Genomic DNA, 21074 nt, shown 5'->3' with positions numbered 1-21074 from the left:
GTTGCGTGCACGCCCCAGGCCTCAGCCGCTCAGGTTCAGGTTTTCGGGTACTCCACAAAAGCACAGGCTCGGGTGGGCTGCATTTTGTGCAGCCAGGAGCTTGACGAGCGCACTCTCCCCGGGTGCAGGGCGCCTTATCCCCTCCTCGGTCCTAGCCTCAGTTTCCTGACTCGCTGGTCCGGTGCGCCTTGTTGTCTCTTCTGGGGAGCTGATCTCTGGCTGAGACCCTCCCAGCGGATTTCAACCATCCAGCATCTCAGTAAGTCTTTGGTTAGAGACTGGAGGCCTGTCTGCAGTTTGGTAGGGAATGCCGTCCCTGGGGCCGAGTTTGCCCCTTTCCCCTCCCCTCTGCCTCCTGCCTCTGGAGGGGGTTGGGTCGGTCTGCAGCCCACTAGCTCTTCTCTGGTATTCACTCAGTCCTTTGTTCTGGGAACAGGCAGGTAGTGCCTTAGTTTAGGGCTTTTCGCAGGTTAATTCTCTCTCTCTTGCTATCCCACAGTTTAAGTTGCTATCTCACATTAGCTCCCTCCGATTGCACTCAGGGCATTCAGGCCCGGTCCTTACCCTAAGCACTGTGCCCACTCCTCTCCGTTCCGCTCCCACTTGCTTGTGGCGGATGCGAGCGTCTGGGGTACTTTTCTGCTGGGAGTTGCTTTTAGGCATGTAATCTGTGGGTTTTATTTTTCCTCCCAGTTAGGTTGCCCTGCGAGATTCAAAACCTTCCCCTAGATCTGCTGGTGAGAGGGTTTCCTGGTGTTTGGAAACTTGCTCTATTAAAACTCCCTTCCCAGGATGGATCTCCGTCCCTAACTCTTCTGTCTCTCTTTTTATCTTTTATATTTTGTCCTACCTCCTTTCGAAGACAGTGGGCTGCTTTTCTGGGGGCCTGATGTCCTCTGCTAGAGGTCAGAAGTTGTTTTGTGGAGTTTGCTCAGCGTTCAAATGATCTTTCGATGAATTTGTGGGGGAGAAAGTGGTCTCCCTGTCCTATTCCTCTGCCATCTTAGCTCCTCCCTCAGCATCATTTATTTAATCAAACTGCCTTGCACGGCCTCTCTGGCTCAGTGCCCTGGTTTGCAGGTCAAGAAACCTGGAAGACAGGTCTTCCTGTCTTACATCGGAAGACAGTGGCTAGGCAATGCCCCTGCACTGGTGTGGCACAGAGGCCTTCAGGCCGTCCGTCAGCACTGACTAAGCACCTGCTGCACACAAGGAGTGGTGCCGGGGCAAGGCCTGGTGGTCGTGTTCCATCCCAGGGCCCAGGATCTGGATGGACGCCTCATGTGTGAGCTACAGCCACTGGCGCCGAGGGCAGGATGCTTCTGCACCCAACGCCTGCAGCTACATCGGGAGAGACCCTTCCTTTAGGTGGGTGGCCTCGGACAACTGCACGCAGGAGTTTGCCTTCATCTGCGAGTTTGGTGAGTTGGCCTCTGCTCTGGGGTCTCCCTCCATCTCTCTCCGTCTCTTGGTTTATCTCTCTCTCTGCAACCCTTCTCTCACCGTGTCTCTCTTTGTATCTCTCTCTGTCTCTGTCTCTCTAAATGCCCGTGGTCTCCGTGTGTGTGATGCTCTGTGTCTCTGTGTCTCACTCCGTCATCTCTTCAGCTTGCATCCCTGTCCACTTACCTGCCTACATCTGTGCTAGTCTCACGTGTCTCTGTCTTCCCCTCTACAACCTGCGTCAGAGGGAGATGCTTGGCCCTATTTCCTCTCCTTTCCAGTCTTCCCGTGGAAGGAGATGTGGTCCCAGGAGGTTGTTCTCACTCGCCCTTGACTCCTGCTCCCTGGTCAGCCTGGCTTTAAGCCCCTCACCCCTAACTCCTGAATCCCCTCCGTGCTCTGCTCTTGTGCGCTTTCCAGCTGCTGCCCATGGTTGACCCTTTGTGGGCCCTGGGGGCTGTGTGTGTGTGTGTGTGTGTGTGTGTGTGTGTGAGTCCCTGAAGGCATGTCCTGTGGCTCCATGCTGGGTCCTGCCTGCCATGTGGGGCTTGGTCTTGGAGTTGAGCTACCCCATGGTCCTCTGACCCTCAAGCCAGACTCAATAGAAGCTTCTGGGCTTCCTGGGCTCAGCTCTTTCTCTGTTTCTAAGCCCCTTAGTGGAGACTCTGGCTTCCAGGCCCCCTTCTGGACTCAGACACTTACAGGGGTCCCTGCTCTATTTTCCCCATGCTCAACTTTAAATAGGTGCCATTCGAGCTTAACTCTCCTGCCTGGCTGATTCTGAAACTCAGAAGCTTTGTGCACCTGTGGGTTATGCAACTTCCCTGGCTTCTTACCAAAGCCCCTCCCCCACCCCAGCAGGCTGCACCCCCTTCCCCACCCCCACTGCAAGCCTGTCTCAGCACCTTCGGCCCCAGGAGCTGACCTGTGCACGCCTGTGTGCACTTACTCGTCACACAGTAGAAGGACCTCTACTACTCTATTGCAGGCCTACTACAAAGCTAAGAAAAGGGAGGCTCAGAAGTTCTGGGGTAAGTTCCTGGCCCAAGGTCACACATCTAGGAAGTGAGATGAGATGTGACGATCAGAGACAGAGAGACGGGGGGAGATGCTATGCTGCTGGCTTTGAAGACAGAGGAAGGGGCCACAGTATGAGGACTGTAAGGGCCTCTAGAAGCTGGAAAAGGCGAGGGAATCAATTCTCCCCTAAAGGCTCCAGAAGCAATCAGCCCTGGCCACACCTGGATTTTAGCCCAGTAAAGCCCACACTGAACCACGACTATAAGAAGATAAATTTGTGATGCTTAAGCCACTAAGTTTGTGGTCATTTGTTACAGCAGCCATAAGAATGAACACAGATTTTGGTGTCAACCTCTGCCCTGTGGTGCTCCCACCAGGTAGACAGGCCTGAGTTTGAAGCCAGTGGTTCCTACATTCTGCTGTTCACACCTGAGCCAGGTGAATAAACAAATGCTTACTGAGTGTGGACCACATGCCAGGAGCTGGGCTGGAGTGGGGTCTCAACACAGGGACCCCACAGAGCCCAGTGTCACCAAAGAAGAGGATAACAGTACAGCTCACGACTGGTAAAAAGACCCAATGAAATCACTCATTCATTCAAAAAATGCTTGTTTAGCATCTATTATGTTCCAGGCGTTGCTTTCAGATAAGGCTCAAGGAAGGTACTTAAACAGGCAGAACAATAGTTGCCACCTCTGTAGCCCTGACTCTACATGTAAAGATTGTTCTGATCCTCGTAACAGCTCTGTGGGGTGTGGTATTGACTGCCCCACCCAGGGGAGGCACAGAGAAGCCGAGTAACCTGCAGAGGGCAGCACAGCCAGAGCAAGGCTGGGCTGGCCCAGACCCTGGGCAGTCTGGCTCCGGACCCATGCTCATGCTCACCACCTTGTTTCTCACCCCTGATGAGTCAGCTCCCACTGTGTCCAGCATCTCACAGTCCTGACCCAAGGCCCCTCCACTTCCCACCAACGGGCACTGGCCCATCTGCAGCCATGTGTCCCCCTTACCTTTGCCACAGGTGTCGGCCAGAGTCTGGCCTGCGAGGGCCTCAATGCCACCATGCACTGTGGCTCAGGGGAGGTCATCCAGATCCAGGAGGCTTTCTATGGGCGCCGGACACCCCATTACTGCATCCAGGACGCCGGACACCCCTCAGACCTGGAGGAGGAATGCAGCTGGGTCAGCGTCAAGGATGAGGTGGCAGGTAGGACTCCAGGGCTCTGCAGCTTTGGCTGCAAGGGCAGGGCACGTCCCGGTGTCCTGTGCCCAGCAAAGGGGTCTGGGAGGACTGCACGGCCTGCATATCTGAACTTGGGCCTCTTTCATGGGGAGGACTGGCCAGTCTGCCCGCACCAAGTAAGGGGGTAAGGGGGTAATGGGGCTGTGACTCACACCTCACCTGGCATCAAAGCCACCTGATGAGTCCGCTGGGCATTTTGCTCCCCACGCCAACTGGGTGCAAACAATATTGCTTTCTCTTCCTAATTTAAACTTCTGAAATTTCAAAATAATTCAAATGTACAGACAAGACTAAAAAATAGTTCAACAAACTCCTTGGACTCAATACCCAACTTTGTCAGATCTTAACATTATTCCTTATTTGCTTAACATTCTCTCGTTACCAAAATGAATAAAATGTTAGATCACCCATCATTCCTCTTGATACATGTACTAGCATATTTGTTTCACCTATTATTTGACTATATCATAGTTTGTCTCTTCCTTTATTGAGAGATGTGTGGACTGATCCTTGCTATGAGAACAATCCTGAAATAATTGTCTTTCTTTGTCCAAACAAACAACCATTCTGGGTGGTATCTCCCTTTCACATGGGAGGATTTCTCCAGAGCCTTGTTTTCCTAAACCAGATTAAATCTGCCTCTGAGCCAGGCTCGTCTGGTGACAAGGATTTTTCCTTGGAAAACAACTTGCTCCTCTCCCCACACGTCTGACCCACATTGCCCTTGCTCCCTTTAGAGCAGGCGCTGGGGAAGGAAATGCCGACTTCAGCTAGGTGGTCCTCTCCGACTCCCTCGCTGGTCCCACATTCCTGAGCCCGTGGCTCCCCAAGGGGGAGTGGCCTGGGCTGGATGGGCCAATGAGTGTGCCTCACTCACAGGTGGAGCTCAGTGGGCTATTTCCTCACTCAGGTGCAAGCTCTCAAACCCTGTAGCCACACCCAGAAGGCACACTGGATGAAGCCCTGCATCCTTTGGGGGAAGTTTGGAGGAGATATGGGTAGAGCCCCAGGAGGTGTCTGTTTGTATCTAAGAGCCACCATCACTCCTTCATTCAGTCAGTTTGCCAACAGACATTAATTGAGCACCAACAGTATGCCATACACGATAGTGGGCTCTGTGGATTCAGCGATGAATAAAACACAATCTGTTCTTCAACAGAGGTCACAATCTAATGGGGAGATAGACACAAATGCAGGCGATTACCTAGCACTGTGCTGAGTGTCACATAGAAGGGAGCAAAGCTGCTTCTTAGTCACTCATGCAAAACTCACTTTGTACCTGCTCCATGTATCAGGCACTGTTCTGTGTGCAGGAGATAGAGCAGTGGGCAAAAACAAAGCAAAACAAAACATCCCCTCTCTCTTGGAGACTGTACTCTAGTGCTATGGGTGCCCCTAGCAGGGAAAGAACTCATGCTGAGGGATGTAGCAAACTGGGTCCCGGCAGGAAACCAGAAATCATGCTAGGTCTTCCAACAGAGTGGACTACCCAAGTCATGGAAGTGCTGAGAAGCCAAACAGGAGATAAGGATGCAATCCTGAGATCAGAGCAGAACAAAGCCACTGCCGTCCCAAAGGGCTGGAGGGACAGCCACAGAGGATGTCACACCAAAACCAGAAGTCAGGGCTGCCCAGCAGGCGCTGGGACCACGATGGAGGCTGCCCTGTGGGAGCAAGGACCAGCGGGGAGGTCCTTGCCAGAGGGATCTGGGGCTGCAGAGGAGCTACTGTAAGAATGCGTGACAGGCATCCTGCCTGCACCTCTTCCCATCTGCGGCAGGAAGAATTATGAACACCAAGGTTCCCGCCCCAGTCTCTGGAACTGTGGGTATGATGAGATGCCATGACCATGAATTTGATAAATTATGTGGCAAAAGGGTCTCTGTGCAAGTAATTATGGGTGCTAATCTTAAAATAGGGAGATTATCCAGGATTACCCAAGTGGGCACAGTCTAATCGCATGAACCCCTCAAAGCAGAGAACTTTCTCCAGCTAGAAGCATAAGACAGACGTGGCAGATGGGGAAGTTGGATGGATTCAAGCATGAGGCAGATCTGATGGTCACTGCAGGCTCTGAGATACAGGAGGCCATGTGGAAGGACTGGAGAGAGGCCTCTAAGAGCTAAGAGCAGTCCCAGCTGACAGCCAGAAAGGACATGGGACCTCAGTCCTACAGTCCCAAGGAACTGAGTTCAGCCATCAGGAAGAATGAGATTGGAGGCAGGTTCCTCCCCAGAAGCTCCAGGAAGGAAACACAGCCCTGCTATGACACTGTGATTTCAGCCCGTCGTACCCTGAGCAGAGCCCAGGTGAGCCACCCAGACCTCTGGCCTCCAGAACTGTGAGGTAATAAATGTGCACTGCTTTATGCCACCAAGGTCCTGTTACTTGTTACAGCAGCCACTGGACATTTCGTAGACATAGTACGACTATTCCTGGAGGAATAGGCTAATATATTGCCTCCAGTCTTCCATCAGCACTTGCTAGAGCACAGGGGAGTGTGGGAAATGCAGTTCCCCGAATGTGAAACCAAGTGGGGTGAGGGTGGATCTGCAGGCTGATGGTCAAAGGGCTGGCCCACTTCCCAGGGGAGGTGAGATCTAACTGAGACCTGAAGATCTGATAGGAAACACGCAGGAAAAGCACAACAGGGTGAACGGAGGGGTGGTGTTTAGGGAGAGGGGAGAGCCTGTGTTGGCCTTGGGGCTGAGAGTGTGGTAGGTGTAGGGAGCTGCAAAGTGCTCAGCACAGGCAGAGGTGGGGCTCTTGCACCCGAGGAACCCAGGCTGCAGCCCAGGATGTTGGGGAAGCACTGGAAGCTTTAGAGCAGGGGAGGAATACGGCCAGGTGTATTTTAAAGCTACCCACAGGTTGCTGTGAGTCCAGGCAAGGGAGGCTGATGCCAGAAACCCAAGTGAGAGAGGCTGGGGGCACAGACTAGGGCAGTGCAGATGGAGAGAAAGGGACAGGTTTCAGAAACAGGAAGTACTGATGGGACTCATCAGTGGTGGGAGTCCAGGATGACCTTGGCATTGAGAGGAGAGGCTGGAGGAGGAGCAGCTGGTGGAGAGGGGAGAAAGGAGATCATACACAGGTCCTGGGGCTGCCTTACCAAGTACCACAGACTGAGCGGCTTAAAACAACAGAAACACATTCTCTGGCAGTCTGGAGGCCGAGTCCAAAATCAAGATGAGAGCTGGACTTCTCTAGCTCTGAAACCTGCAGAGTAGAGCCCTTCCTCTCCTCATTTAGCAGCCAGTATTTGTCGGCAACGCTCCGCCATAAACCCTTGTAGATGTGTCTCTCTAATCTCTGCTTCCAGCTTCGCGTGTCCTGTCTCTGTGTTCACAGGACAGCAATCATACTGGACAAAGGGCTCACCCTAATGACCTCATCCTAACTTGATTATGTTTGCAAAGACTCTATTTCCAAGTAAGCTCACACACACAGGCACCAAAGGCTAGAACATCAAGATACATTTTGGGGGACACACTTGAACTCTAGTCTGAGATCAAAACCTCATTTCAGGATATGAGAAACTTGGGGTACCCTGTGACATCCATGTATAGATGCTGTGTAGATAACTGGACACACAGGATCGGAACTCAAGAGAAACCTAGACAAGTGACATAAATTGGAGACTCATTGGTCCATGGCTAATAACAACAGGTGAAGGTTATTAGTCTAAAATCAGTATGGATGGTGACTGCAGCCATGAAGTTAGAAGACAATTGCTTCTCGGTAGGAAAATTATGACAAACCTAGACAGTGTGTTGAAAAGCAGAGACATTACTCTGCTGACAAAAATCCATACAGTCGAGGCTATGGTCAAGGCTGCGGTCTTCCCAATGATCATGTACAGTTGTGAGAGCTGGACCATAAAGAAGGCAGAGCACCAAAGAATTGACGCCTTTGAACTGTGGTGCTGGAGAAGACACCTGAGAGTTCCTTGGACAGCAAAAAGAAATCAACCCTGAATACTCATTGGAAGAGCTGATGCTGAAGCTGAAGCTCTAATATTCAGTCACCTGATGAGAACAGCCAACTCATTGGAAAAGTCCCTGATACTGGGAAAGGTTGAGGGCAGGAGGAGAAGAAGGAGTCAGAGGATGAGATGGTTGGATGGCATCACCAACGCAGTGAACATGAACTTGGGCAAACTCTGGGAGATAGTGAGGGACAGGAAGGCCTGGCATGCTGCAATCCATGGGGTCACAAACAGCTGGACATGACTGGGCAGGTGAACACGACAAGACAAGAGGGAGGCATGAAACCATGACACGGGGGGAGGAATCAGGGCCAGGAGAGAATCTGAGGATGGGGTGGGGCTTTCCTGGCAAGGTAACTGGACAGCAAAGAGCACTGAGATATGCCAAAATCTGGGACTTTCCTGGTGGCACAGTGAATAAGAGTCGGCTTCCCAATAAAGAGGACACAGGTTTGACCCCTGGTCTAGGAAGACTGTACGTGCCACGAAGCAACTAAGCCCCCATGCTGCAGCTACTGAGTCTGCATGCCACAACCAGTGAAGCCTGTGTGCCTAGAGTCTGCTCTGCAGCAAGAGAAGCTACTGCAATGAGAAGACCACACACTGCCACAAAGAGTAGACCCAGTTCGCGGCAACTAGAGAAAGTCCATGCAAAGCAATGAAGACCCAGCACAGGCAGAAATATAAATAAAAGTAGAAAGAAAACTAAATTTTAATTTTAGTTGATCAGTCTTGTCCGACTCTTTGCTACTCCATGGTAGCTTTGGTATCACCATACTCTTTGAGTAGAGAGTAAGAGTATAACCATGATACAGCTCACCAAGCTCCTCTGTCCATGGGATTTCCCAGGCAAGAATACTGGAGTGGGTTGCCATTCCCTTCTCCAGAGGATCTTCCCAACCCAGGGACTGAAGCCGGGTCTCCTGAGTTGCAGGCAGATTCTTTACCTACTGAGCCACTAACCCCAGTAAAGTTGTTTTAAACAATGAATATGTATGCCAGACTCTGGAGCAAGCATGGGTCTCTGAGAGATGAAAGAGGACAAGCAAGGCGATGCCGTGCGGGGCAAACCTACAGGATGCTCTGGGGCCAAGGAGGGAGCCAGGACCTGCCCGCCCCTTCTCCAGGCCTCTCTAGGCATCTGTTACATCTACATGGGTGGAGGGAGGGGGGTCTGGATGACCCCGAAGTTTCTGGCCAGAGCTCTAACCAGACCACACCCCTCTCCTGTGGACACCTGGTGCCCTTGGCGGACACAGAGTTCCTAACCTTGTCCCCTCTTCGCCAGTTCTCAGGGTGTGGAATTCTACCTTAGGTCATCTGACTAGATGCCACTGGGCCAGTGGTTCTCAAAGTGGGGTCCCTGGGCCAGCAGCCTCGACATCACCTGTTAGAAAAGCAAATTCTCAGGCTGCTGGCCAAATCTACTGAATCTAAATCAGGGTCTGGAATCTGTGTCGTCACAAGCCCACCTGGGGATTCTGGTATATTCCAACATTCTGGACCCTGAGCTATTGGAGGGAGGGAATCTACTTTTCTCTCAGCCAGCACCAGGCTCAGTGCCGGGTCTTCAGTAGATACCAACTGGTGCTTACTGGGGGCACGGTGGGTGAATGAGCAAATGCAAGGTCGTTCATCTCTTGTCTGGTGTTGTCCCTTGTCTCCTTCACATGGTTCCTGTTTCCTCTGGGACGTGGGCGCCTCCCAGGCCAGTGCCAGGGGCTGCAGGCCTGCCAGGTGGCAGCAGATGGGACCTACTTTGGAGACCTGTGCCCCAGCCGGGGCAGCTACCTGTGGGTGCAGTACCTGTGCCGGGAAGGTGAGTCCCCAGCTTGCCTGGGTGTGGGAATTCCCTTCTTATTTCCAAGCCATGTCTAGTCCCTCTTGAAGCAGAGGGAGCAGCCATCCACAGGGTGTATCTGCTGTGTGCTGAGACCTCCTCACTCAAAACTGCTGCACTCAAAACTCCCTGCCTGGCTTAGCCTGGGGGAAAACCATTTGAGGTTCAGTTGCAAAACAAGCCATCAAACCAGAAGTTTAAAATAACTGTTTTAACCCCAAAACCTTTCAAATTAAATTTCATGGATTGAGCCAATAAACACAACAGACAAAACTGAGATTACTTGATTAGAAGGATTCCTACATGCCACACCCACTCAACCACCAACCCCCATAGCCTGCCATTTTAGAATGCATAAGGACTTTCACAAATCTAAAAAACCATAAGCGTAACCCAACTACCACAATTTGTGCAAGTTTTATGAATCAAGAAGGAAAACTCCCCCCATTCAATTCTACAATCCTGTTTGCCATTAGAAACAACTGCTAACTATTTAGAATAAACTTTTCCCTCCTTTTAAAGTGTTTTCATAGACAGCCATAGACATGAATGTACAGATGTATATTTTTATACAAATATACATGAGTTAAACATATTAGTCTACAACTCAATGTTTTTCACTTAATAATATATCCTGGACATCTCTCTAAGTCACTACTTTATCCTTTTAATGACTGCACAGTATACTATCGTAAGTGAAAGTGAAGTTGCTGGTTGTGTCCAACTCTTTGTGACCCCATGGACTATAGCCCACCAGGCTCCTTGGTCCATAGGATTTTCTAGGCAAGAGTACTGGAGTGGGTTGCCATTGCCTTCTCCCGTCATAGGATTAAGTCAAAATTTACTTAACCTGTTCCCCTCTTGATGGACACTTAGACTGCATCTGAGTTTTCCTTCTTACAGATCACTCTATGGTGATCTCTTGTGCATGTATCTTGGCATGTACCTGGGATTATTTTTAGAGGAGAGATCCCTAGTAGCAGAAATGCTGGGTCATAGGGTTATGTGCATTTTAAATGTTAGTAGATATTGCCACATTACCCTCCAAAATGGCTGTATCGAGTTCATTCTTACTAACAGTGCCAATTCCCCTTGGGTTGGGACACCACATTATGCCCTTGTCCAACCAATTAATTGGTCAGAACAGCAAATTCTACTGAGGCTGTGAGTAATGGAGCAAGGAGCTCTGCAGGGGAAAGATGAGTCAGGGAAGGTTGGGGTCCCTATGGGCCATCCAGGAGAGCGGAACCCACAGAGACAGGAGGAAGAAGGCTGCATAGAAGAGAAGGTACAGGATGTGGGGGTGGCATTAGTTTATGGAACACGCATGAGTGGAATAAGAGTTAACAGGGTGTCTTGTTTTGTTTGCTGGGAAGAGAGGCCACGTGGTTTGGCAGCAGTTTCCGTTTGGAGATTTTGCTCCTGGACAAAGGTGCCCTTGGAGATCTGCCAGTCGCAGCCTCACTGTCATTAGACACACACACAGCTTAGGGCAGGGGGTGAGCTGGGTCTGGCTGCCACATGGACCAGATTTTCTGTCTCGACTTTAATTTCAAATATCCTGTCCCTTGTGAATCAGTGTGTTCTGATCACATCAGCTTCTGATTTCTGAAGGGAGGAACTTCATCCAGCAGTCCCCTCTCCCCCCACCCCCCGGCCTTTGCGCCCAGCAGGCCTGCTGCATCCTCGGATGATTGTGAATCAGGACCAATCAGGACCGCAGTGGCTTTCTGACCAGCTCAGGAAAGTCCTTTTCATTTGTGTCTCCTTTTTGTTTCTTTTCCCTTCTCATTTGTGTCAGAAATCAAAAGATGGTATTGCACAAATTAGCCCAGGGCTGCATGAACCCCAGAAGTTCTACCCTTCACCCATCCTGTAGGCTAACTTATGAAGCTTAAGGTTTTGTAAAATGTAAGGAGCACTAAATGGCTAACGATGATTCATCAGCCACCCTAACCAAGGAAATTTTCCTAAAGATGATTTGCCTTTTGTCTTTTTAAGCATTTTAAAGTACATTTAGACAATCAATGGATTCTAGTTAAATAAATTAGGGTACATTGTGCAGCTATTAAAGGATATAAGAGCTCTCTGACTGAATTCATACAGAACAATCTCCAAGATATATTAAGTGAAAAAAAATGGAAGGTGCCAAATAGTGAACAGAGCACCATCTGTATAAATAAAAAAGTATGTACATGCTTGTTCATGTGTCAGTTCAGTTCAGTTGCTCAGTCGTGTCCGACCCTTTGCGACCTCATGAATCACAGCATGCCAGGCCTCCCTGTCCATCACCAACTCCCAGAGTTTACTCAAACTCATGCCCATTGAGTCGGTGATGCCATCCAGCCATCTCATCCTCTGTCGTCCCCTTCTCCTTCTGCCCCCCAATCCCTCCCAGCATCAGGGTCTTTTCCAATGAATCAACTCTTCCCATGAGGTGGCCAAAGTACTGGAGTTTCAGCTTCAGCATCAGTCCTTCCAGTGAACACCCAGGACTGATCTCCTTCAGGATGGACTGGTTGGATCTCCTTGCAGTCCAAGGGACTCTCAGTAGTCTTCACCAACACCACAGTTCAAAAGCATCAATTTTTCGGTGCTCAGCTTTCTTCACAGTCCAACTCTCACATCCACACATGACCACTGGAAAAACCATAGCCTTGACCAAACGGACTTTGTTGGCAAAGTAATGTCTCTGCTTTTAAATATGCTATCTAGGTTGGTCATAACTTTCCTTCCAAGGAGTAAGCGTCTTTTAATTTCATGGCTGCAGTCACCATCTGCAGTAATTTTGGAGCCCCCCAAAATTAAGTCTGACACTGTTTCCACTGTCTCCCCATCTATTTCCCATGAGGTGATGGGACCAGATGCCATGATCTTAGTTTTCTGAATGTTGAGCTTTAAGCTAACTTTTTCACTCTCCTCTTTCACTGTCATCAAGAGGCTTTTTAGTTCCTCTTCACTTTCTGCCATAAGGGTGGTGTCATCTGCTTATCTGAGGTTATTGATATTTCTCCTGGCAATCTGATTCCAGCTTGTGCTTCTTCCAGCGTTTCTCATGATGTACTCTGCATATAAGTTAAATAGGCAGGGTGACGATATACAGCCTTGACGTACTCCTTTTCCTATTTGGAACCAGTCTGTTGTTCCATGTCCAGTTATAACTGTTGCTTCCTGACCTGCATACAGGTTTCTCAAGAGGCAGGTCAGGTGGTCTGGTATTCCCATCTCCTTCAGAATTTTCCACAGTTTGTTGTGATCCACACAGTCGAAGGCTTTGGCGTAGTCAATAAAGCAGAAATAGATGTTTTTCTGGAACTCTTTTGCTTTTTTGATGATCCAGCGGAATTGGCAATTTGATCTCTGGTTCCTCTGCCTTTTCTAAAACCAGCTTGAACATCTGGAAGTTCTCAGTTCACATATTGCTGAAGCCTGGCTTGGAGAATTTTGAGCATTACTTTACTAGCATGTGAGATGAGTGCAATTGTGCAGTAGTTTGAGCATTCTTTGGGATTACCTTTCTTAGGGATTGGAATGAAAACAGACCTTTTCCAGTCCTGTGGCCACTAATAAGTTTTCCAAATTTGCTGGCATATTGAGTGCAGCACTTTCACTATGTCATCTTTCAGGATTTGAAATAGCTCAACTGGAATTCCATCACATCCACTAGCTTTGTTCATAGTGATGCTTCCTAAGGCCCACTTGACTTCATATTCCAGGATGTCTGGCTCTAGGTGAGTGATCACACCATTGTGATTATCTGGGTCATGAAGATCTTTTTTGTACAGTTCTTCTGTGTATTCTTGCCACCTCTTCTTAATATCTTCTGCTTCTCTTAGTTCCATACCATTTCTGTCCTTTAGTGAGCCCATTTTTGCATGAAATGTTCCCTTGGTATCTCTAATTTTCTTGAAGAGATCTCTAGTCTTTCCCATTCTGTTGTTTTCCTCTATCTCTTTGCATTGATTGCTGAGGAAGGCTTTCTTATCTCTCCTGGCTATTCTTTGGAACTCTGCATTCAAATGGGAATATCTTTACTTTTCTCCTTTGCTTTTAGCTTTTCTTCGTTTCACAGCTATTTGTAAGCCCTCCTCAGACAACCATTTTGCCTTTTTGCATTTCTTTTCCATGGTGATGGTCTTGATCTCTGTCTCCTGTACAATGTCACAAACCTCCGTCCATAGTTCACCAGGGTCTCTATCAGATCTAGTCCCTTAAATCTATTTCTCACTTCCACTGTATATTCATAAGGGATTTGATTTAGGTCATACCTGAATGGTCTAGTGGTTATCCCTACCTTCTTCAGTTTAAGTCTTGAATTTGGCAATAAGGAGTTCATGATCTGAGCCACAGTCAGCTCCCGGTCTTGTTTTTGCTGACTGTATAGAGCTTCTCCATCTTTGGTTGCAAAGAATATAATCATCTGATTTCGGTGTTGACCATCTGGTGATGTTCATGTGTAGAGTCTTCTCTTGTGTTGTTGGAAGAGGGCGTTTGCTATGACCAGTGCATTCTCTTGGCAAAACTCTATTAGCCTTTGCCCTGCTTCATTCTGTACTCCAAGGCCAAATTTGCCTGTTACTCCAGGTGCTGACTTCCTACTTTTGCATTCCAGTCCCCTATAATGAAAAGGACATCTTTTTTGGGTGTTAGTTCTAAAAGGTCTTGTAGGTCTTAATAGAACCGTTCAACTTTGGCTTCTTCAGCGTTACTGGTTGGGGCATAGGCTTGGGTTACTGTGATATTGAATGGTTTGACTTGGAAATGAACAGAGATCATTCTGTCGTTTTTGAGATTGCATCCAAGTACTGCATTTCGGACTCTCTTGTTGACTATGATGGCTACTCCATTTCTTCTAAGGGATTCCTGCCCACAGTAGTAGATATAATGGTCATCTGAGTTAAATTCACCCATTCCAGTCCATTTTCATTTGCTGATTCCTAGAATGTCGACATTCACTCTTGCCATCTCCTGTTTGACCACTTCCAATTTGCCTTGATTCATGGACCTAACATTCCAAGTTCCTATGCATTATTGCTCTTTATAGCATCAGACCTTGCTTCTATCACCAGTCCCATCCACAACTGGGTATTGTTTTTGTTTTGGCTCCATTCCTTCCTTCTTTCTGGAGTTATTTCTCCACTGATCTCCAGTAGCATATTGAGCACCTACCGACCTGGGGAGTTCCTCTTTCAGTATCCTATCATTTTGCCTTCTCATACTGTTCATGGGCTTCTCAAGGCAAGAATACTGAATTGGTTTGCCATTCCGTTCTCCAGTGGACCACATTCTGTCAGACCTCTCCACCATGACCCGACCGTCTTGGGTGGCCCCACATGGCATGGCTTAGTTTCACTGAGTTAGACAGGCTGTGGTCCTGTGATCAGATTGGCTAGTTTTCTGTGATTATGGGTTTAGTGTGTCTGCCCTCTGATGCCCTCTCACAACACCTACCATCTTACTTGGGTTTCTCTTACCTTGGACGTGGGGTATCTCTTCACAGCTGCTCCAGCAAATCGCAGCCACTGCTCCTTATCTTGGATGAGGGGTATCTTCTCAGGCTGCCCCTCCTGACCTTGAATGTGGAGTAGCTCCTCTCGGCCCTCCTGCGCCTGAGCAGCAGCCGCTCCTGTGCATGTGTGGGTATCTGTAAAAGGCGACCCAGGAGACTGGCTAACAGTGATTGCTTCTGGGGACGAGAACTGGGGGTCTGAGGGGTAGCAGTAGGGAAGGACTTTCTTTTTGTTGTAAACCCTCTGTACATTTTAAGTTCTGTATCTTGAATGAAACACAAAATTCAGAAGAACTTTATAAAGTAGAATAAACATGCAGAAGCTGTAAAAGCTCCACTAAGGACAGGTAGACAGAAGACAGTAAGTTTTAAACAGAAACATGCAATTTTGCTTCATAACAGCAAATGGTATTTGTGTTTTGATCTGCAGGCCTACAGTTGATGGTGTCCAATGAGAGTTTCATCTTTGACAATGTCACCATCTCCCTTACATGGCTTCTCTCTCCCTACATTGGAAACCTGTCCTGTATAATTAATACAGGAGATGGCCACATTTTCGATCCCTACTACCCACCCAGGTAAGAGGTATCTCTGAGCCTTGATTCAGAATGTATCAGTCAGTTTTTGCTGCATAACAAAACATCCTAACACTTAGTGATTTACAATAATAGTGATTATTTTTCATGGTCCTTTGGATTATCTAGGTGGCTTTTCTTATGTGGACTAGCTCAGATGGATGGCCTAGGATGGCCTCATTCATGTGTCTGTCAGTAAGTTGGACGTTGGCTAGTGGCATGTGTCAGTCATTACCCAACAGGCTAGTCTAGGCTCATGTGCATGGCGGCAGAAGAGTCTCCAGCAATGAGTGAAAGCAAAGCGCAACATGCAAGCATTTCTGAATCACTACCTATGTCACATTTTATAATTTTCCCATTGACCAAAGCAAGTTCCAAGGCCAGAGAAATAGTTTCCACCTGTTGACAGAAGTCATGTCAGAACCACAGTACAAAGTGGCATACATATGGAAATGGGAAAAATGGTGTTCACAGGTTTTCTCAGTGAAGGTCATTCCAACAGTCATGGAGAGCTGGGTCCTTTTGGCTTGGTTCAGTAGAATCTTCCCTGAGTCACTGTCTAAGGAGTCAGTAATGGGGTGAAGAAAATGCTCACCTGGGGGTGGGAATGCTTTTTATTGATAAGGATAATAAAAATAATAGTAGCATTATTAATAATAGTGCAGCTAAGCAGCTTTCATACATGATTTCACTTAATCCTCACAACCTCATGAGCTAAAGTTATGCTGTCCAATACAATAGCCACTCACCATATGAGCTACTGGGCCCTTGGAATAAGGCAGCTCTCAATTGAGATGTGCTGTAAAGGTAAATACACATGGAGTATTGAAGACATAGCTCCCTTCTCACCAAACAGTGTAAAATATCTCACTAAATGACATTTTGATATTGTTTATACATAGAAATGGGCTGTCCCCAGGCAGCGCCAGCAGTAAAGAACCTACCCACCAATGCAGGAGACATAAGAGACGTGGGTTCAGTCCCTGGGTCAGGAAGATGTCCTGGAGGCAGGCACAAAAATCCACTTCAGAGTGTTTGCCCAGAGAATCTCCTGGACAGAGGAGCCTCTTGGGCTACAGTCCACAGGGTTGCAAAGAGTTGGACACGACTAAAGTGACTTAGCAAGCATCCACACATACATAGAAATGACAGTGTTATGGATCTATGAGGTTCAGTTCAGTTCAGTCACTCAGTTGTGTCTGGGTCTTTGCAACCCCATGGACTGCAGCATGCCAGGCCTCCCTGTCTATCACCATCTCCTGGAGCTTGCTCAAACTCTCATGTCCATTGAGTTGGTGATGCCACCCAACCATTTCATCCTATGTCGTGTCCTTATCCTCCCGCCTTCAAACTTTCCCAGCATCAGGGTCTTTACCAATGAGTCAGTTCTTCGAATCAGGTGGCCAAAGTATTGGAGCTTCAGTTCAGCATCAGTCCTTGCAGTGAATATTCAGGACTGATTTCCTTTAGGATGGACTGGTTTGATCTCCTTGCATTTCAAGGGACTCTGAAGAGTCTTCTCCAACATCACAGTTCAAAAGCATCAGGTTAAAGGAAATAAATTATTAAAATTAATTTCACCTGTTCCTTCTCACTTTTTTCAATGTGACCCTTAGAAATTTTATAATGACACATGTGGCTCACAGTTTCTGTTGGACAGTGCTGAGCTAGATAATGATTATCTTGTTTTACAGACAAAGCTGTTGAGGCTTAGAGGGTTCGGTAGCCTTGCTCAAGCCACGCAGCTAGTGAGTGGCAGCACAGCTAGATTAAGTCAGGACTGCCTGGGAATCAAAGCCCTGGCTCTTAGACCCCAGTGGAGAACACTTGATGCTTGCCGCATCAGAGCCCGAGGGCATCGGGTGCTGCCTTCTCCAGGAAAAAGTACCTCCCCAACCTGATGGCAGCTGCACACAATTCATAATGTTTCAGAGTCCTACCTGGGCCTGAGTAAGCTCCATTCTGCCCTGCTGGGTGCCCCAGTCAGAGGGCTGCCCCATCAGTTCCAGGTCCTCCTTGGGTTCTGGTTCATTTCAGGGGCCCCAGTTCAACAAGGATCCTCAGGGAAATCATGGAGGCCCACAAGCCCCTCACCTAACCCTGAAACATCTCTGGTTCTACCTCGTGGGGCTAGGTCTCTGAATCCAACCACGCGGGTACCTGGCCTTCCTGAAAGGCCTGGGTGGGCTGGGGCAAATGAAGGGCAAGCCCTGCCCACAGCCCAGATCTGGTCAGATGAGTGTGCTGGGTTCTCAAGCTCAGAAATCCTCTGGGGTCTCAGGCATTGTGCCATGCCACCAAATAAACTGTCTAGAGGCTGGGGTTCTTATCCCAGATACAATTTAAGACACAGAGATAATACCTGGGTTTCCATTTCCTTCCCTATCACATTTATATTGATGGCGATCTTAACACATTTATTGACCAGGGAATTTTTGTCGAAATTAATACCTGTGTTGTTAATATGTTTCTGGTCAATAATGTGTTAACAGTTTCACAGAATAAAATAAATTATACATGAAGATGCTTTGTGGGGGAAAAAAGTTTAAATGATAGAAATATCCAAGGCATTATTCTGTGGATTTCTTCCCATTTGCTAGTATTTCATTAATAAAACAAGAAATGCTATGTTATACAATCTTTCAACTCCCAAATTTCATACAAATTGTATTTGGCATAAGTTAAAATTGACTGACTGTAGCCCTGCTAAGCTCTTTAGTTACACAAGGACATTTCGGTGACATACAAATATAGTTAAAAACTGGAGCAAGTGGGACAAAAGTGCAAATATTTGTCCACTCAGGATGGTGAATTCAAGGGTATTTATCATATTACTCTCTGGAATTCTCTGATTAATTTTTTTCATAATCTAAGAGAAACAGCAATAAGCAATGCTTTACATTTGCAATCCCTCTGGGCAGTCCTGTAAGTAAAAGTTACTGGTATTTTTTTTTCTCTTTCGAAAGAAATAGATAATGATACCCTTCACCATCACCCCACCCAAATAATCCAATTTTGTCTACTTTAAAGATTTGTTAGACCTTGAAACTACCCACTCACCTTCTTCTATGATTTTTTTTTTTAACATTAGGAGATATATTTCTGATGCTCTCTTATCTGCACTAGCAGCCTCAGCGCTCAATTTACAATGTGAAAATAGCATGAATTTTAAGTGTACAGAAGTCATATACTTTGCATGAATGTCACTATACTCTTTTAAAATGTGTTTGTACAGACTCCTATTTTTGCTTAACTCCTCATTAGAGTATGAGGTGTGCTTTTTAAATCAGACCATTCATCTCCATACCAGATAAATCACCTGAGTTAATGGGATAGGAGGGCTCTCCCAGGGGCTCAGCAGTAAAGAATCCACCTGCCAGCTCAGGAAACAATGGTTCTATCCCTGGATTGGGAAGATCCTCTGGAAAAGGAAATGGCAACCCACTCCAGTATTCCTGCCAGGGAAATCCCATGGACAGAGGAGCCTGGCAGGCTACAGTCCCTGGGGCTGCAAAAAAGTCAGACCCAACTTACCAACTAAACAGTATAGGATCCTCAAACAGAAACATCGTAGTTAAGTCAAAGGATTTCTCTTTTGAATGCTTGCCTTGCACCCCATGTCTAGTGTTCATTTGCATGGTAAGCTGTTTTGTTTCTTTGTCACCGGCAACTTTCTACATTTCTGAAATTATATTACATGCCTTAAGGGACAATTAGCATAAAGTGAAATTTGTCCTAGTGCTGGATAACTCAGTGCCACCTAGGGGCAGATCAGGGTATTGTCGTTATTCTTGGGTCTTTATTTCAAGTCACCTCTGAGTCTGGAGGGCGACCTTCCCTTTCCATTAAACTGTATTCCAGTCATGTCAAATATCAAAGCAATGTATACAAGTCAGTAAGTGAGGGAGTCTTGAACTAATTTTTAAACATTTTATGGAGGCACAAGGTGTGTACAGAAAAGCACACAAAAAGATACAGCTCAACTAATTTTTTACACAATAAACTCAGGCATATAACCAGCATCCAGATCAAGAAACAAAACATGGCCCGCCCCCCCAGAAATCCTCCAGGGCGCCACCAAGGATACTGATTTCTAACATCATTGAATACTGTGACCTGTTTGAAGATTATATAAATATAACCATAAAGTATATTTTTTTGTGTGTTCTACTTCTGCTCAATAAGCATGTTCCTGAGATTGATCCATGTTGTTGTGTATAACTATGGTTTCTTTTTTCTCATTGCCATATAACACTCTGTTGTATGATAGTCCTCTATTTATTCATTCTAGCACTGATATGCATAAGGATGGTTTCACATTTGGACTATTATTAATACAACTTGCACAGTTGTGAACATTCTAGTAAATGACTTTTCAAGCATTTATGTACACATTTCTGTTGGGCTTATACCCAGGAGTGGAATTGCTGGGTCAGAGGATTATTGAATTTAAGTTCTTGTCTCCATTGTCTTGTACTCCGAGCACAGCTTCTCTGTGTTGGCAGCAGTTACTACACCACTCTGTGCTTGTCTCCCTTGGGTAAGATCACTGAGAGAGAAATCAGGAAAAAAATCCATTTCCCTGCTTTTTAGTCCTGAGCAATTCCAGCTGGCATCAGAGTTTAGAGAATGAAATAAATTGATTCTTCCAGATGGATTGGTAAAAAATGGGCTAGATTCAAAGCTATCCTTCACATTTCTATAAAGAGTAAGAGCTTTTTTATTCCAAAATCTACATTGTTTGATATTAATGGACACTCCAGAATTCTTTTGATTAGTGTTTACTGTTACATCTTTATCTTTTTACTCTTAACCTAGCCATATTGTCATATTTAAAGTGGGCATCTACTAGACAGCATGTGGTTGAGTCTTGGTTTTTATTCAATCCTGTCTGGCATAATAATTGCTATGTTTAGACCATTTACAATTAATGTAATTATTGATATAGTTAGATTTAGGTCTGTTATTTTGTTATTTGTGTTCTATTTGTACCCTCTGTTTACTTCCCCCTTGTTTCTCTCCTTTCTTGCCCTCTTTTGAATAATTTGAATATTTTCAGTATTCTATTTTTGTTTATTTATTGGCTTTTTGGTAACACTTATTTGGATAACATTTTAAGTAGTTTCTTTGGGGATTATAATATATATATATAAACTTTCACTTTATTAACTCTCAGTGGTAAATATTCACTTAAGAGTTAATATTTTGCCACTTCAGGTAAAATGTTAAGGCCTTATTAGCATATGGTTTCCTTTGTCTTCCATCTTTTATGTTATAATTGTCAATTGTAGGACACTTATATACATTGAAAAGCCCTTTCAACAGTTATGCATATATCAAAGAACTTAAGAGGAAGAAAATAGTCTACATTTACCAAGACATTTACCTTTTCTTGTGCTCTCCCTTCATTCCTGAAGTTCCAAGTTTCCCTCTGATATCATTTCCCTTCAGCTGGA

General features: G+C 46.6%; 1 protein-coding gene across 1 annotated transcript in view; it reads left to right on the top strand.

Annotated features, from left to right (window-relative positions):
- LOC136157432 (polycystin-1-like protein 2) overlaps positions 1–21074 on the top strand; it is a 107081-nt gene that overhangs the window by 5498 nt on the left and 80509 nt on the right. The window contains exons 2-5 of the mRNA XM_065919327.1: positions 1257–1421; positions 3485–3670; positions 9403–9513; positions 15474–15621. Coding sequence (XP_065775399.1) covers positions 1257–1421; positions 3485–3670; positions 9403–9513; positions 15474–15621 — 610 coding nt within the window. The remainder of the gene's footprint in view (positions 1–1256; positions 1422–3484; positions 3671–9402; positions 9514–15473; positions 15622–21074) is intronic.

This window comes from Muntiacus reevesi, chromosome 2 (genome assembly GCF_963930625.1).
Source record: "Muntiacus reevesi chromosome 2, mMunRee1.1, whole genome shotgun sequence".
NCBI classification, from domain to species: Eukaryota; Metazoa; Chordata; class Mammalia; order Artiodactyla; family Cervidae; genus Muntiacus; species Muntiacus reevesi.
The sequence above is the reverse complement of the archived record's forward strand: the minus strand, read 5'-3'. Positions and strand labels throughout refer to the sequence as shown.